The sequence below is a fragment of the Vollenhovia emeryi genome, unplaced genomic scaffold (assembly GCF_000949405.1).
Source record: "Vollenhovia emeryi isolate VEMERY1.0 unplaced genomic scaffold, V.emery_V1.0 DF939207.1, whole genome shotgun sequence".
Lineage (NCBI taxonomy): Eukaryota > Metazoa > Arthropoda > Insecta > Hymenoptera > Formicidae > Vollenhovia > Vollenhovia emeryi.
In genome coordinates this window covers 105595-124101 of record NW_011967159.1, presented here as the reverse complement: position 1 = coordinate 124101, position 18507 = coordinate 105595, and the positions used below count along the sequence as shown (strand labels likewise).

The following is an 18507-nucleotide window of genomic DNA, read 5'->3' as shown; positions in this document are numbered from 1 at the left end:
TATTAAATAACATCTATTATATATATAATTTCACCAAGTACATATTTGCGCAGAGTGAAATCTTTTTGCTTAACGTAAATGGCTAAACAGCCATCAATTTTTTCAAATAAAATGCTTGAAATAAATTCAATTGGCTTGATAATTAGAAAAAAATTTTATAATTCTATACAATTTTAATTTCAAATACAATCCAGTCCATAAAATGGTAGACAGCTTAAATAAAGTACAGGATGAACGAAGAAATGCGATTAGAGAATTTTAGCTACGAGAAAGATAAGTACAAATCACTCGAGCATCACGGTGCATCCTGTGTACACACGTAATCGGTGAGAAATCGTGGGTACGTACAGTCTTATTCATTAATGCCTGGACCTCAGCTTTACTCTCTAACAGCTACTCTCTAAAAGTCAATCAGTGGATTATCACTGGTTTACCACTGAAAATAGCAGTGGTATACTTATAACTGTAAATCAGCGACTATTCATTCTTTTCAGTGATAATTCACTAATTGATTTTTAGAGAGTAGGATTCACATTTTCATAGGCCGGTATTCATAGTCAGATCTTATATTCAAGACCGTCTCAAGATCATCTTTAGATACTCCGTAGCCAATGAAATATTCCATACAGCAACTTTAGATAAATTCAAGACGGTCTTGAATATAAGATCTGACTATCAATACCGGCCATAATCTTTATTCCCATCTATACATCGATGAGTTTCAGGCTGTAGTTGACGCAGCTACTATAGAAGTCTGTAGTAGTGCATACATACAGCCTGAAACTCACAATCAGTGATTTGTACAGATGAGGAAAATGATGATAAAAATGCAGATCCAGGCATTATGATTAATGAATAAAAAACTGTATCTACTCGCGATACTCACTAGCATCCTCCTTCCTCAGTGAAGAATCGAGCGGTTGTATGACTAGTCGGGAATGATGGCCGGGGAAAAAAGATTGAGCGATCGGGGACGATGAACTGAATCCGGCTGCCGATCGTCGTCGCGTTGAAATCCATTCTCGAAATATATTCTCCGTGGCAAGGTCGTTCCTTTCCTCGTGACCTCGCGTTCCTCCGAGAACTCTGGCTCTTTTCTGCACATGTGACTCACACTCACACTCGCCAAGCGAAATTCTTTGGCGATCCTCGTACCGGAGTCCGCTGCATATCCTGTCTCGCGTCGAAAGTTCGAAATGGAAGATCGACGAGAGATAAGTAAGTCTTTTGTTATCCTCGACAAACGGACTTTTTCTCTTATCCTTTTCTAATCTCATCTCTTTTACGTCCTCGCGGCAAACAGACTTTTATCAGATATATGTTTTCCCTCATTCTCTTTAACAAGTAGATCCGTTATTGCCCTCGACAAATGGAACTTTGATTTGGTTCTTTCGTCATCTTCGATAAATGAATATTTTGTTAAACAAACGTTTCATTGGCCTTAACAAAGGAATGCTTTCGACTGGTCATTGTTAACGAGTCCGTCTCTTATCGGATGGATCATTTGCATACGCCAATCGACGAGTAATAATAAAATGCAAGAGCACGACGCTCGTGTCGTGATTCATGCAGGGCTAACTGATTATTAGAAATTTAGCTCTCCACTGCTGTCTCCGATCAACCGCATTCCCTTTCGCAAGCAATAACAGTTCGTCGCACCCGATCGCGTGCATCGTCCCAGAAACTTATTATTCCGAATTGGTAGCTAACGGTACGCGGCTTCCTTACAGTTTCGACGCGACTCAAAGAGAATACCAAAAGAAAAATAAGAAAACCGGTCAGCAATTGACGTTCTCAAAATTAAAAGAGTGCCTTCATACTTTGTCGATTGAGAAAGAATCCAACTTAAAGGGTTGTCCTGATATCATCGTATTAATTAAATAATAAATTCTGCGAATACAAGAAATAGCTATTGTCTGTTTATATTATTACTTTTAATCTATTTTCCAGGTTTTATTTTTATCGCGGTTCTTCCATTTATCTTGTGTCAGCCTTTAATCTTTCATCCTTGAGCTTACGACCGACGAAACTTGTTAAATTAGCCAATACTTAATTAACAATTTAAATTCATTTGATCAATAAATAGTACAATTAATTATTATACATATATAACATTTAATTTACTTACTATCGTATAATGTTTAATCAATTGAATTGACTATAATCGGTTAATGTGTAACCGCGAATTGAAGCAAGCTTCTCTCGCTTCATGGGGATCTCTTCTGCCTCGCAAAACGCATTCCGCAGTTACATCGCGGCGATGTGTCGTCTCCTTATCGAGAAACGTAGACGAAAAAACGCGAGGACGAAGAGGGGAAGAGGAAAGAGGAGGAGACGAAAGAGTGTGAAAAAGAAAAGGCCGAGAGGGGTACGCACGTAGGGACTAGCTAAGCGGCGCCGACGGATTTTTAGCAATGACGGGCGGGGGTCCGGGGGATATCGTAGCGCGGCCTCGAGGGCGGCAACGGCCGCGGAACGGCGGCGGAGCCGTCGAGTTACAGTGGACGTCCTTGCTACGTTATCTGCCACGTCGTTCGTTTCGTTTCCCTTTCACTTTCAGCCGTAGTCCAGGAACCAGAAACCCCGGATTTCTCTCTCCCGCGGCTCGCGGGTTCGCGCCGAACAAAGATACACGCGCGCCCCCGCCGTACCTGGGCCGTGTGCCAGATGTTGAGGAGAGATAATTGCGCGAACGCGCGATCACGCCGCGATGAACGCCAAGTTCGTTAGGTCATCGTATGTTGAACGTTATAAGGTCGGCTACGCGGATCGCGACTTGTCTTGACTAATCCAGCGAGTGATAATTAATCGTCAATCTATCATTATAATTGGCGCGTGGACGAAGAAAGGAGAAAAATTGTTGATTGTCGTTAAGTAATAAGGTCTTCTCTCGACTAACCAAGGATATCGAACTCTTTATATCTAAGAGTGCTGTTAAATTACACGTTTCACCGTTAATTTCTGAGATTGACAATACAATTTTTCCAGTTTCAAGTGTTTTATGCAAACCTTGGTTGATTACTGCAACTGTCTCGTCGCCTGATTCAGTCTCGACTACAGCTGAGACTGACGCCTGGAACGACGAATCCTTGACTTGGTGGGGCTGCTGCTCCTTCTTCTTGAGCTTCGCACAGTCGGCACGAACATGTCCTTTGCCTCGGCTCTTTGATTGCTGCTGTTCCATTTTGTTGGAGAAACTCCCTGATGCCTTTTTCCTATCAAACTTAGGGGAACCCGTAAATCCCTTTTTGCACTTCTCTCCAAAAAAGATGGTGATCGGATGCATTGCCTCCAAGAACTCATCTACCGTATCCACCCGCAGAGATGTCGCTATGCTTCTAAGCGCGTTGCTGCCGATTCCATTGATCAAGAGATGAATTGACTCCTGTTCGGGTAGACACACATTTTTCATAAGAGCCAATTTATCCAAGGCGTACTCCTGAAAAGATTCCTTTGAATACATCCACGTGCGTGCCTCTACTTTCTGCGTAGCTACGTCAAATAAAATTCTTCTTTTGAAACGTTTACTGACGGCCTCCTTGAATCCAGTCCAAGATTCAATGGCGGATCCATTGCAGAGCTCATACCAACGGCGTGCAGACTTAGTCAGTTTGGCAGTAGCCGCCAAAAATGTAATTTTTTGAGATACACCGTGTATCTGTGAGACTTGCTCTACCTTTTGTAACCACAGATCCACATTTCCGTCTTCCGATCCATCGAATTCGGAGATTTGAGACTGTAACAACTTAACTGCTTGCGCCGGGGATACTGAGGCCAAGGCTGGATTACGCTGCACTTTAGACTCATGGGACACGTCACTTCGGTTCCCTGGCGAATTCGCCATGCCCGCTGACGAATGAGCATCCTGGTTGCTTTGAGAGAGTGTCAGCGCGTCCAACACCTTCTTCATTACTTCCTGCTGCTGTCTCATCTGGTCCAGCAGTAATGAGCAAAACAATGGGGGCACCGCCTCACTTGACGCAGTGTTTGTTCCTGGATTCATGGCAGCCAATGAAGACGTATCCGAGGACGAACCCGGCGGTAAAACAGATGCTGATTTTTCACGGGGAAGGGAATTTCTCTCGTAGAAAGACATCAGTGCATCAATACACCACGGTTGAGTATCAGGCGGTTTCAAACCCAAACGACGAGCTTCACTCTGCAGCTCTTCCAGAGAAAGATTTTCGAGTCGTTGTCGTTCCATTTTCTTTAAGTGTTCTCTTAGTTGTACGAGCGACGTGACGAACTTTTAAATACGCACGGACGCGACGGCACTTCTCTGTACGCGCACTTTTCTGACACTGTACAAATCAGTGTCACGAACATAATGCGTACAAGGCAATGTATGTATTGCGTCACTCTTAACACACGCAAAAAACAGGAATGTCTTACGTAAGCGAAAAATTTTCGAATATAGAGGCAAAGCCCACGTGTCTCGCGAGCACACCGCGATATCGTAAAACGTTTAAATGTGAACACACGCGGTAAAAAGGGCTATCACTTGATATACCCGGAATCGTAACGGTATTCCCCCAAGTCCCAGTCTACAATAGATGATTTAAACCCTGAGCTTTAAGAAATTGCGGCCAATCACGGTCAAGTATGAGTAGAATACGCGACTGTGATTAATTTTTTAAGGCTTAGGGTTTAAATCTCTATTGTAGACTGGGACTAAACGGCAATATGGTACTGAAAACCAGCGGTCCGCGTGAACATACGACAAAGAATCGCCTTGCCATCCAAAAGCACACAGGGAAAAACTTGTACTATAAGATACCACAAACGGTAATAAGCAAAACAAATCCTCTACGTGTGACATAAATTCAAATATGTCTCAAAATGGTCTTTTTTGCATATTTAGTTTATAATATCTCAGCATTCTGACGTGCTGGAGAAAAACGAACCACGGTTTTGTGTTCAGCACACGAAAAACCTTCGGGGTCACCTATTCTGTTTTTTATAAGGTATAAAAATACCTTTTTTGCCGGCCTGTTTTACTTTGAGTTCGGGATCCTGTAGTTTTGGGGAAAGAAAGATCTTTTGGGATCGGTATTATGTATTTTTGGATATTACCTGAGAGAAAAACTGGAAAAATTAATTTAAATAGAATTAAGATACATATATGTAAAGAGAGAAATTAAAAAAAGATATTGAATAAGAATGATATTCATAAAAAGGTGATTCAAGAGAAAGGAGGCTCGAGCGAAGCCGGGTAAGGCCGCTAGTTTTATATAAATTTAGAAATATAATTTCAGATCCTTAGTAAAGATATCCAGATGTCGATGTGATTTGATTCTTGCAATTTTCGATTTTTGCACTCCCTCTCGTAGCACTCGAATTTTTCATTATTTCTAACAGTCTCAATTTCAGTAATTGCATTAGTTGTTTAAAAACAAAAGAATTGGGAATATAAGATTCATAGAGATTATCAATTTGCAGAATGTCGAAGAATCAACATCAGAATGGCGTAATACCAGGAGGTGGCATTGTGACCGGCCCGGATGATTTTTCAGATGGTGAAAGCACTCCACTGACTCAGGACTATGCCGGAAGGTATGACGATTTCATCATCGTTAATAATTTCTTCTCTCTGGAAACTAATTGTAAGATTTCAAGGACGATAAAATTAAATAAAATTAAAAATCGAGATGAAGGAATTAGAGTTGAGAAAAATCAGAAATTAAAGAGAACATGTAAGATATTGGATTACTGAAAGTTAAATTAAATTTCAATTAAAGATAAGTGTTATTGAAATTTATTAGGTAAAGGTGTGTTATTTCGATTAAAGCTAAGAGCAAATTTAGTTTAAGTTACTTTAAATTATTCAAATTATCAAAAGAATGAAATCTCTCTCTCACACAGATTTGAAAAACTACTAAATTTGACTAAAGTTTATTTGACAATCAATAATGTTTTTATTAATAAATAATTAATTTTTTAACGTAGCCAACGCACGATCGTCGAGACGAAAGGATGGGACGTGTTTCGGAATCCGCCAATGAAGACTGACTCGTACTCGAGTTCCACGGCAAACCAGAAATGCATGGAGAGGATGGTGCAGGTAATCAAGGTCTTCGTTTACCTGTTTGTTTTCGTCATAGTGTTGGGAAGCGGCGTGGTCGCCAAGGGTACGATTCTCTTCATGACGTCGCAGCTCCGGCAAGACAGAAAAATACTCTACTGCAACAGACAATTGGGTAAGACATACAATTAAATGTAAATTTCACCCTGGCGAAAAGTTTAACTTCATCAATCTAATAAAATTAATTCAATTCTAATTAATTCGGACAGCAAAAATTCTACATTATAAACAAAGTAATTTTATTTTTCAATGAACGATTTTATTTTTAAGTAAACACAAAAATCGAAGAAAAGAAAAAGATGACAAATATATTTATAATATTCGACAATTATTTCCAAGTTTCAATTCTAGATCATTTTTATCGTGTGATGTTCTCTCGTAGACCGCGAGAACCAATATATAGTGACATTGCCCGAAGAAGAGAGGATCGCATGGATATGGTGCATAATAATCGCATTCGCGGTGCCAGAGTTCGGCACACTAGTGCGCAGTATTCGCATGTGCATCTTCAAGTCATGGAAGAAACCACAATCGGCGCACTTTCTCGTGGTTTCCATCATGGAAACGTTTCACGTGGTGGGCTTGGCCTTGATGTTCCTGGCGGTGCTACCGGAACTCGACGTCGTCAAGGGGGCGATGTTGACCAATTGCGTATGCTTCGTTCCTGGGTTGCTGGGTAATTTGATTCCAATTTAATTTTATTCGGTTTAATTTGATTTTATCATATTTGAACTTTAACTATATAAAGAATTATGGTATAGAATAAAATAAGAAAAGTGAAAAATACATTTAAAAAGCAATACATATAGGAATAAGGTTTATCCAAAAAGAAGAAAACATAAAAAAGGAATAACACCATTACCCATGTTAATAAATCTAATTTAATTCGGACGGCAATAATTAATTCGTCATTTGCAATATTAATTGTACATAATGTGTTAATGTATAATGGTATTTGCTAAACGATGCAGTGTATATGATCAATAATTTGTATTAAACGAAAGAAATGCAGGCTGATCCGCTTGCTTTCGATCACGATTGCCCGACTTTCGCGTTCGATTTTTCCACGGTTCCGTGTTGCTGTGCGAATAATCATGAAAGTAGTGATCGCGCGAGAATAGGCAAAGTGAAACATATGCTGCGCACATTCGCAGGCCTACTTTCCCGTAACAAAAGTAAAGACGAGTCCAAACGATTCGTCCTCGTTCTCGTCGATCTCGCTGCCCTAGCCGCCCAGGCGACCAGCTTTATCCTTTGGCCCTTCCTGGACAGCTCGAGACGATCCTTATGGCTGATTCCCGTCGCGCTACTTCTCGTCTCCTGCGGCTGGTGGGAAAATTATGTCTCCACGCAGAGTCGAATTGGTGAGTTCCCGTTTTTATTTTTACGGCCAAATTCTTAAAATGGAGTCATAGAAAAAAAATAAGAAAAGCATTTATTAAATTTACGTCATGTTGATTCGAAAATATGAAAAAATGCTTCTTATTTTTTCTCTTTCTAATTTTTTCCTTTAGGTTTAATCAGATCACTCGGCAGAGTGAAGAAAGAGATGCGACTGACACGTTACTTCACCTATATGTTGGTGTCTGTCTGGAAGATTGTGGCGTTCTTCGTCAGCTCGGTATTGATACTACATCTCAAAGGTGACAATGTCGGGCACCTTTTTACCATGTTCAGTAGCGCCTTCGGCGATCACAGGATCACAGTCACGTCCATCAAGTCGATAACTGGCGGCAGTTTGCCAGATCTCTCGGAGATTCTGACGGGCGATATCACCGAAGTCATCAACGCCGACTTCAACACGCCCATCTATGTTCTCCTGCTGCAGATCGCCGGCGCTTACTTCGCCTACGTGTTTGGTAAGCGAATTGTGCATGAAAATAATAAAACTTGCGATATACTATAATCTTGGCTGTCGTAAATAACATACATTTTGATTGTCTTGGAGAGAGTATTTTTAATTAAGTAAATTTGACAAATTCTCAGTTGAATTTTCATGCGATAAAAAATATCTTCTATAATTAGTTAATTTTTAACATGTTCCGTCATTTCTAGGCAAATTCGCGTGCAAGATCCTGATTCAAGGCTTTAGTTACGCATTCCCGGTGAATCTCACGATACCGGTGTCGATCTCGCTGCTGATCGCTGCGTGCGGCCTTCGCAACAACGATCCCTGCTTCTTCCACGGCACCATACCAGATTATCTGTTTTACGAGTCGCCGCTGCCAAACTTCCTCAACGACTTTGTGTCGAAGCAGTATGCCTGGGTGTGGCTGCTATGGCTGTTGTCACAGACCTGGATCACCCTACACATCTGGACGCCTAAATGTGAGCGTCTCGCGTCCACGGAGAAGCTCTTCGTCGTGCCAATGTACGATTCTCTGCTGATCGACCAGTCGATGGGCCTTAATCGGAGAAGGGACGATCAGCCGGAAGTCAAGGTTGAAGTAAGTATAAAGATGCTAAAATAATGCTGACATTAACTTTCTAACTTGTTAGTTCTTAAAATAACTTATATTCTCTTAAATAATAATATGTGAAAGCATTATTACCCTGTATGCGAGAGAATGTATGCGGTTCTTAAATTAATCGACATTGAGTCAATCGACAGGATCTGGCAGAAATAGAGAAGGAGAAGGGTGACGGCGATTACGAGACCATCTACGAGCAGACGGATGGATCAACTACACCTCCGTCCGCGGTGAAGAACAGCGATCACGTAACCAGGATTTATGCTTGCGCTACCATGTGGCACGAGAATAAGGAGGAAATGATGGAGTTCCTGAAGAGTATCCTGCGGCTGGACGAGGACCAGTGCGCGCGGCGCGTTGCCCAGAAATACCTCAAGGTTGTCGATCCCGACTACTACGAATTCGAAAGTGAGTAACATTGTATTAGCAGCCTCTTGTAAATATCTATTGTACGGGAACGTATTCCTTCAGCTCACATATTCTTCGACGACGCCTTCGAATTGTCCGACCACGACGAGAACGAGTCGCAGGTGAACAGATTCGTAAAGTTACTGGTCGGCACGGTGGACGAGGCCGCGTCGGATGTGCACAAAACGAGGATGCACGTAAGAGCGCCTAAAAAGTATCCAACTCCGTATGGTGGACGATTGGTTTGGACACTTCCCGGAAAAACGAAGATGATCGCCCATCTGAAGGACAAGAGCAAGATCCGACACAGGAAGCGGTGGAGTCAGGTAACGTCCATTCAGAAAAATTTAATTTAAGAAGAAGGAATTTAACTTGATGAAAGTTACGCAAAGTCGCTCTGTTGTTAAAAGTGTTAAAGATTATCCCGTAAATGGATGTTCAATTTTTGACTTAGGTAATGTACATGTACTACCTTTTGGGCCATCGTCTTATGGAGCTCCCGATCAGCGTCGATCGCAAGGAGGTCATCGCCGAGAATACCTTTCTGTTGACACTCGATGGCGATATTGATTTTCAACCGGCGGCAGTGAAGCTTCTCGTGGATCTGATGAAGAAGAATAAGAACCTGGGCGCCGCTTGCGGTCGTATTCATCCAGTTGGTTCCGGTAAGTCTGCGATCGCAATCAAATCGTACAAAATATAAAAAAGATTGTAATTATATTTATTTAAATATTGCATATGTTCCAGGACCTATGGTGTGGTATCAGATGTTCGAATATGCGATCGGTCATTGGTTGCAAAAAGCCACCGAGCACATGATCGGCTGCGTGCTCTGCAGTCCCGGATGTTTCTCGCTATTCCGTGGTAAGGCACTGATGGATGACAACGTAATGAAAAAGTACACGACCAAGTCCGACGAAGCAAGACACTACGTGCAATACGATCAGGGAGAAGACCGCTGGCTGTGCACGTTACTATTGCAACGAGGATACAGGGTATGCACCTCGCTACCGCTATGTAACAGTTTTACTCTAGTTTCTAGACATTATTCGATTAATTTGCAATTACATGTTTTATTTGAAATCATTCTTATTTTTTTCCCCGTTGCATTGTAGGTGGAATATTCCGCAGCGAGCGACGCTTATACCCATGCACCGGAAGGATTTAACGAGTTTTACAATCAACGACGGCGTTGGGTACCCTCCACCATTGCGAATATCATGGATCTGCTGATGGACGCGAAACGCACGATCAAAATTAATGACAATATCTCGCTACCTTACATTTCGTATCAAATCCTACTGATGGGTAAGTGCTTTTCTCAATTCACTCAGAAAATTGATTAAATTATAATTACATTAACATAAAATAAAACTGCACATATATATTTTGAATAATTTAACATAAAAGTATCTTAAATTATTAAAATGTTATTCCATTTTTTAATTTGCGTTTTGATTAAAACAGGTGGTACGATTCTGGGACCCGGTACGATCTTTCTCATGTTGGTGGGTGCCTTCGTAGCGGCCTTCAAAATCGACAACTGGACCAGCTTCTACTATAATATTATTCCCATTTTGCTATTTATGATCGTCTGCTTCACATGCAAGTCGAACGTACAGGTAAGTATCTTCCTTTTGATTCGTCGCTTGTATATGTACGTGTTCGTGAATATCCACTGTTTTGCACATTGTGATCGTCCTCGTCCACGAAATTTACTTCACTAAAAATTTACAACCAGAATTCTTAATTTTAATCGCAATAATGTATTCTTTCGCACAACATTCGCGATTTCTGGCGTAATTCGAATCTGAAGACGTCGAAGATGTTCAAGCGTGAGACAGGGAGAAATTAAGAGCTGAATGGTTTTCAGCTTTTATGCGCCCAGATCCTGTCAACAGGGTATGCGATGATCATGATGGCGGTGATCGTAGGTACTGCCCTACAGCTCGGCGAGGACGGTATAGGCTCACCATCGGCGATCTTTTTGATATCATTATCAAGTTCATTCTTCATAGCAGCTTGCCTACATCCGCAAGAATTCTGGTGCATCGTGCCTGGCATCATATACTTGTTGTCCATTCCGTCCATGTACTTGCTCCTCATATTGTACTCCATCATCAATCTTAACGTTGTGTCCTGGGGCACCAGGGAGGTTCAAACGAAAAAAACTAAGAAGGTTCGTTAGGATCGATTATTCTTTTACCTTTGGCACCGGTGTAATTAAATGCGAATGTATCTCTGGTGAATACACTTGGTGGGCTTTGGAAGGGTGAAGGTTCAGGGCTTTTGGATCTTTTCTTTGCCATTTCTTCTTGATACTTTTTCCTTTTTTATGCAACAACAGCGCCGTTACGAAAAATACTTATTATCTCATATCTCGAATTCTTTTTTTTGCCATAAAAATCATGAGTTGCTACGTAAAGTAACTTTGTTGTAAGAATAACATTTTTTATTTTATTTGCGAATATTCTCCAGTGCCATAAACTGGATGAGACAGCACTTCGGAGATAGGAAGAATAATCCTATCCAGATTCCTTCGATCAAACGATTTCATATTTGCTTTATCTCGTCAAGAGCTCCGCCATGCGCTTCAGCTTCAGCTATTCACTCAAAACAGAAGGTGACTAACGCATACGAAAGTTGGTGGTTCTTGACGACAGATGATAGTAGCCGCCGTGATCAGCACCATGTACGCGATTGTGATGACCGCGGTGGTCGTCGCGTTCGCGATGAACATCATGAAGGAGACCGTGATGTCGCCGAGCGCGTGGTTCCTGTTCCTCGTGCTGGGCGAATTCACGATCACGGGTTTCCTGCACCCGTACGAGGTCACTTGTCTACTGCACGGTTTAATTTATTACCTGGCAGTGCCCTCGATGTACGTGTTACTAATCATATACTCGCTCTGCAATCTCAACAACATCTCATGGGGCACGCGGGAAGTTGAGAGGAAGAAGAGTAGCGCGGTAATTAATCTCGCCCACTTTACTAACTCCGACTAATCTACACTGATTGAGATGTATATACCTATGTAAATACTCACGAATCTATCGGCTTTCGCAACTTTGTACACACGTAAGAATATTTTATGCTTTTTAACTCTCGTCGAAGAATACAACTTAAGGCACAGAGAATTTTGGGTTTGACTAACATTAAGATTGTTTAGAAACTTATTTCATCAGTCTCTAAAGAGAATTAAGAGATGAAAAGAATTTTTAGAATTTGATTAAATTAATTTTAATAACTAGTTGATTTTATTCCAGTAAGAGTTAATAATAGTAAATTATAGAAATATTGGATAGACATATGTTATATAGATAAAATTTTAAAAATAAATTAATTACAATTTGATTGTCAGATATATGTACATATAATATTAAAGTGTAATTAAATGTATAATATTGTACATTTAGAAGATTGAAAAGAAGATTTTTTATTATTAAAATCATTCTGCTTATAACGCGAAAGTTTGTATTCTTTAAAGCCGTTAGAGGGTCGTTGCTTTGGTCTATTAATAATCTACTTATATAATTTATTTAACTACGACAACACACGACAAGTAAGGATCGTGTTTCCGTGTTTATCATAATCGTTGGTGCGATTTAGGAACTCGAACAAGAAAAACGGGAGGCGGAGGAGGCGAAGCGCAAGGCCAAGCAGAAATCTCTGCTAGGTTTCCTGCAGAACGGTGCGGGCACCAATGACGACGATCAGGGTTCCATTGAGATATCGCTGGCCGGTTTGTTCAAGTGCTTGATGTGCACCCATGGCAAGCCTTCCGCCGAGAAGCAACAGCTCGTGGCGATCGCCGAGTCGCTCGAGCAGCTTGGCAAGCGACTCGAGACCATCGAGAGGTAGGAAAGAAATGTACGATAATATCCGGAGCGACGATTACCCTCAACTGTAAAATCAAGAGAAAAACAAATTCCGTACAATCAGTAAGATCTCATAAAAGTGAAAGATGCTCCGATTTACGAAGTGAGAAAGTTTCGGGATTGTACGGGCAACGTTGTGGAAAAGTAGATCGCTAGAAAATATCAGTTTTCTTGTGAAATGTAGATAAAAAATACCCTATTAAAATATAAACATTTCTATTACTTATGTAAAAGAAGCGCAGTGTTATTATTTCAGTTATTTTAATTTGAACTTAATTACTTTCAATCAGATGCTCGAAGATTGGAAAATTGATTCATCTTTTCTTATAGAGCGGTGGATCCTCATAGTCACGGACGAAGGAGAGCCTCTTCTGTGGGTTCGCGCACCGCCGATCACCTGGGTGCCATCGGCGAGGGTCCCGAGGACGAGGATGGCAGCGAGACGGAGACGGTGACCAGTCAGAATACCGAAGGCAATCGCGACGGCAGTAACTTCCTCTCGCGACCATATTGGTTGAACGACGACGGCCTGAAGAAGGGCGAGGTGGACGTGTTATCGTTGCAGGAGGAACAATTCTGGAAGGATCTGCTGGAGAAGTATCTCTACCCGATCGACGACGACAAGACGGAGAAGGTAACACGTCGAAACACTGGGACTTTATTCAATCTTTTCTGGAACTTCTCTGAAACTATGAAAGAAATGAGAAAAATTTTTTGGAATTTTCCTTTTAAGATTCAGTTTTTATTTTGAGAATTCTCAGACAATGTTTACTAATTACATTTTTTTGTATGTAAGCATCAAAAAGATTTTAATTTTGCACTCAAACTTAAAATTCTATAAACTTTTACAGAAAAATACTAATTATTAACATAATTAATTTTACACAATGGAATAACATGTCGGAATGAAGGTAATAGTTCTCGCAACGTAAGTAATCCGCGATACGTCTTTGTCACTGCAAGCGATCAAGGATGAAGAAACAGGAAGATTTAAGCACGTTTGTGAAGTGTTTATATTCGTATTTTAATCAATTTGTTTCAATATTACTTCTTGTTAAACTATTATTAAGATTATTGAGGAATGAAAATCTCAAAAGTCTATTCTCCACTTTTCACTAATCGTGCAGCCAAATAATAAATTTAAATCTAATTAAATTAAATATCGAAGAAAATCTTCCCTGGCTAAAAATGATTAAATTAAAAATTAGAGAATTCTTGATACAATGAAAACCAATTTAAATAAATCAAATTGAATAGTGATTGAAAGGTTTGTTCCTTGAGATATATGATTTATACGTTTTACAGAAAGTATTTGTTATGCATTTTTTTCATATATTCGAATTAATATACTCCATGCTGCCCCCAATCAGGCACGAATCGCCAAAGATCTAAAGGACCTACGCGACCAGAGCGTCTTTGCATTTTTTATGATGAACGCCCTCTTCGTCCTGATCGTTTTTCTGCTGCAATTGAACAAAGACTTGTTGCACATCAAGTGGCCATTCGGCATCAAGACGAACGTCACGTATGACCATACCACCATGGAGGTAAAACTAGCTCCGTCGGCGCCTCGCATCCTCGATCATGGATTTATCTCGAGCAAAACGTCCACGATAAACTTGTGCTCCAACTTGCGCTTGTTAAATTTACAAGATAAATGCAATCGAACGGATGGATCGTTAATTGAGATAAACGAAAGATCGACGGATCGATGGACCGCTCGACGGAGTTTTCTTATACTTACTATTCTAATCTTGTGTCGTCTCTTTTTTTCTGTTTCTCTCGCATTTACCACGCGCACGCAACAGGCCCGCATCGCCGCCGATCTGATCGAGCTACGCAACAAGAGCGTGTTCGCGTTTCTAATGTTCAATGCGTTGTTCGTTCTGATCGTATTCTTGCTACAGCTGAACAAGGATCAGCTGCACGTTATCTGGCCGCTCGGCGTCAAGACCAACATCACCTACGTCGAGGAGACCTCGGAGGTATCCGATGATCAAGCATCAAAGGGAAAGGAATAAGTCGGTGCCAGGGTGGTGTTCTACACATGGTGTTTTGTTAAAATCGTCCTCGATGTGTCCGGATACTCCCTGAATATTATCAGACTTGACAAAATGATGAAATAACATTAATAAATCGGAGCTTGTTAAAAAGTACAACGCTAAAGTTTCCACGGAACTTATTCGTTTCTTAACTTTAGATTTTCAACTTTTAGAAATTTCAGTCTCCCGACTTTTAACGTTTGAGATCAGTTGGATTATTCGAGTATACGAATGCATCGTGGGCGAGCACTGTATTTCGGTGATGACATTGCACCCAATTCAATATGTACATATGTTTTTATGTCATTAACCCAACTGGTTCGTTCGACAGCACGTGGATGGTCTCCGATTAATATTCTCATGCACAGGTACCTCATCCTCACCCTGGGTCGAATGGAATGGAATGAAGATGATTTTTAGTGACTAGGAATAACCAGAGATTAATGTCACAATAACATACTCCTGATTGTGCCTTTTTGTCAAAATTAGACAAGATCAAATCAAGTACATGAAATACAAGTCAATCTTATTAATTTGATTACATATTCAATGTAAAGGTAGAAGCAAATATGAGATCTATTTCTGAAAGTTAAAGCTGGTAGTGGCAGAAACAATAATTTTTTTTATTTTAATTTTGTGAAAACATAGTAATTTTGTACCTTTATTCTGTAATACCTATAATAATGATTATTATTATTAGAAAAATTATTATATAACGTGAAAGTTGTTATTATTATTAAAATTGATATATTTCTGGCCAAAATAAACAAAAATTTTATTATATAAAACTAATATTATATCCTACAGTTAAAATTGTTATTAAAAAATTAACTAAATAGTACTGAAGAGAATAGATCAGTCTTTCTACGAAAGAATCTTAACATCACGGACTCTCAGCTCCGAGCCTCTACAGATTCCTGGAGATCTGTGGATTCTTGGAGAGATATGCGTCTCTTCTCTCTTTTGTTATGTCTAACTTTGACCTTGCACCATATTGCCAGCTGTGGCAGCGGACGAGCACCACTAACGTACATAACGCGATAGTTGCTTTCAGTGTATTCTCAACGGGAGTTCAACCGAACTCATTTTTTTTCTTTTGTTCATAAACGTGTGTGTGTATCTTTTATATGTGTGTACATAAGTGTGTTAATTTAACACGCACGAAAGCCACCACGATTATTACAAAACTTTAACCGCTAATGACCTGTCCTTATACTCATTTGTTTTTAATTGATATACATACATACACACGAAGGAATGATTTCCGATAGCGATCGATCGGTTCTTTATCGAATAGAACTTGAAATAAAATGTCTATGAAAGGAATAATTTAAAAAATGTGTAATTTAGTGCGATAATAACTCGATACTTGAACAATTCAACGATTTAATAACAGTTTGTATTAACTACTTTTGACAGTTTCAATCCTTTTTTTTTATTAAACTATGCGAGCAGGTGTCTACTCTGTTTAGATATCGATCGCCATCGAACGTTGCTTCCCAAAATGACATTTCGTCACGTATCGCAACGCATTCTACACACATTGCGATTTTGCAGGTGCACATCACGAAGGAGTACTTGCAACTCGAGCCGATTGGTCTCGTGTTCGTCTTCTTCTTCGCACTGATATTGGTCATACAATTCACCGCGATGCTGTTCCACCGATTCGGCACACTGGCCCACATTCTAGCCAGCACCAGTTTAGACTGTTGCAAAAAGGTGCGCATACATCTTTTAGAAAATGATACAATTATATGCGTCCTGTCTTGTCGAATTGTTACAAAATGTTTATCGTTTTAATCGCTTCGACAAATATGACGGACTTGTAACCACTTGACGCGTCTGAGCTTAATGATCTTCGCAGACGAAAGATCTCTCCGAGGAAGCCCTGTTATCGAAACATGCGGTCGATATAGTGAGAGATCTTCAGAGACTAGACGGGATAGAAGGCGACTACGAAGAGGGGAGCGGTAGCGGGCCAGGTAGACGAAAAACAATTAGAAACCTGGAAAAGAGTCGCAGGAAGACGCAGGCAATCAACACGCTCGACGTGGCCTTCAGGCAACGTTTCTTCAGCATGAACGAGGGCGCAGGTAACCGAGTCAGAAAGAAATTGCGAATGTATAACATTTGATATCCGTGATTGTTCGTAATATCGAATGGAAATTCCCAGGCCTGTCGAGGAATATGTCGACGCGACGCGAGGCGTTTAAGGCGTTCGAGGGTAGACGCAACAGCATAATGGCGATGCGCCGGAAGTCACAGATGCAAACCCTGGGCGCGAACAACATCTACGGTGTGGCTGGCAATCCTCTTGGGATCCAGGGCCGACCGTCCCGCAGTAGTCAGATATCCGTCAAGGACGTGTTCGAGGGACACCCAGCTGCGACGTCGGCAGCGGGGCACGTGAACGCCGGGTATGAGGGCGACGACAGCCCCGGAAACAGCCTGCGGCTGCAGAATCTCGGTGGCAATCAGGTCACGTGGCGAGAGGCAAACTCCAACGTGTGACACGCGTCTCTCCCAGCTCTTGGTCGCGATAGATTAACCAACAATTTATTTATCAAAGAGCTCATTTTCGAATCCTCCGAGTCGAATCTCTAGAAAATTGCACGAACAAGATCTCATCGCGCCTTTTGCAATTTCTTCTCAATTCCCCTCTTTTCTCCAACACGAATCCCGAGACAAATTAGGGCTGCTTGGAGATTACGTGAATCACTGACGCTTCTCGGCGAGCGCGGTGAAAAGTACAAATCTTCTCTTAAATGTGAATTTAAGACTGTTCGGAAATGAGTTCTTCAAATTAACAATTGATTGAGAAAATCTGTGCGGTTTTTAATACACGTTACAACGTTTTAATTTATCAACGACGCTCAGTTAACTTATATATTTGCCACGAAACAAATACAAAAGAGAAAGAACCGCACGAATTTAGCTAACGACGCACGATTGCATTTTCTTTCACGTTTTTTTTTGCATATATTTCATACACTTTTCTCCTACTTTTAACATTCCGCTCGTCATTATTATCGTATTTTTTATTGTTCGAGATCCATAAAGAAATACATCCCGTACGTATTGTAACGATTAAAATAGATATGTTACCTATTCTTCTTTTAACTGCACTTTCGATAACATATACTTTTCTGCATTTTTCTTTCTTTTTCCAATCTTGATATAATATATAGATTTAAATATCCAGTCTTTCAAACATGTAAGTTTAAAAGATGTTTTTACGACGTCTTTTGGATATGTGTACACATCTGTCTGGGTACATCTTTTTATACATTTTAAATGCAGAAAATGTTATGTAACGCAGTTGAAAGAAGCGGACCTAATTTTCGTATTGCCACCGGTAACAAATCGACGGTGACCGCGATGATTACGCTTACTCGCTCCGTTCTTTTTGCATATGTGATAAGGCCGATATTTTAAGTAGAAACTTGCGTCTAAGCGCGTGAATGCGTATGTATGTATGTATGTATGCATGCGAATTGCATGTGCCTATTTGAGGATTGTATGTGTATAATATAAGGGTAATGATAGTAAAGAAACAGTAATAATAGTGTAACTTTGCTCCAGATGTTGAAAGATTTTGAATAAACTTCATTCAAATAAAATTCAAA

At 40.4% G+C, this 18507-nt stretch overlaps 2 protein-coding genes and 1 long non-coding RNA gene across 8 annotated transcripts in view; 1 reads left to right on the top strand and 2 right to left on the bottom strand.

The window, feature by feature from the left end:
- The window catches only part of LOC105561386, a 26742-nt gene extending 8235 nt beyond the window's left edge, over positions 1-18507 (top strand). For 2 of the 6 annotated variants that reach the window (XM_012011323.1, XM_012011321.1), the window contains exons 2-20: positions 5440-5553; positions 5947-6197; positions 6465-6758; positions 7237-7446; positions 7597-7941; positions 8138-8529; positions 8694-8961; positions 9025-9287; positions 9416-9626; positions 9709-9956; positions 10077-10269; positions 10429-10583; positions 10835-11140; positions 12571-12818; positions 13170-13473; positions 14210-14386; positions 16439-16600; positions 16746-16974; positions 17055-18507. In XM_012011323.1, coding sequence (XP_011866713.1) covers positions 5441-5553; positions 5947-6197; positions 6465-6758; positions 7237-7446; positions 7597-7941; positions 8138-8529; positions 8694-8961; positions 9025-9287; positions 9416-9626; positions 9709-9956; positions 10077-10269; positions 10429-10583; positions 10835-11140; positions 12571-12818; positions 13170-13473; positions 14210-14386; positions 16439-16600; positions 16746-16974; positions 17055-17392 — 4707 coding nt within the window. In that variant the 5' untranslated portion in view covers position 5440 and the 3' untranslated portion in view covers positions 17393-18507. The other 4 variants (XM_012011322.1, XM_012011324.1, XM_012011325.1 and 1 more) reach the window with 4 other exon arrangements.
- Positions 1257-4422, bottom strand: LOC105561385. The gene is made up of 2 exons (XM_012011320.1): positions 3010-4422; positions 1257-1398 (listed from the first exon to the last, which is right to left on the bottom strand). Exons 1-2 carry the CDS (start codon positions 4202-4204, stop codon positions 1283-1285), a joined length of 1311 nt encoding a protein of 436 aa, XP_011866710.1. The 5' UTR covers positions 4205-4422; the 3' UTR covers positions 1257-1282.
- Positions 13306-14662, bottom strand: LOC105561388. Its single transcript, XR_001008906.1, has 3 exons — positions 14584-14662; positions 13447-13528; positions 13306-13368 (listed from the first exon to the last, which is right to left on the bottom strand). It is a non-coding gene; the product is annotated as an uncharacterized LOC105561388 (long non-coding RNA).

Coding starts and splice junctions, on each gene's coding strand:
- LOC105561385 (XM_012011320.1), bottom strand. CDS start 4,204: ATGGAACGACAACGACTCGAAAATCTTTCTCTGGAAGAGCTGCAGAGT. Junction 1,399..3,009: donor AGTTGCAGTAATCAACCAAG/GTTTGCATAAAA, acceptor CATTTATCGAAG/ATGACGAAAGAACCAAATCA.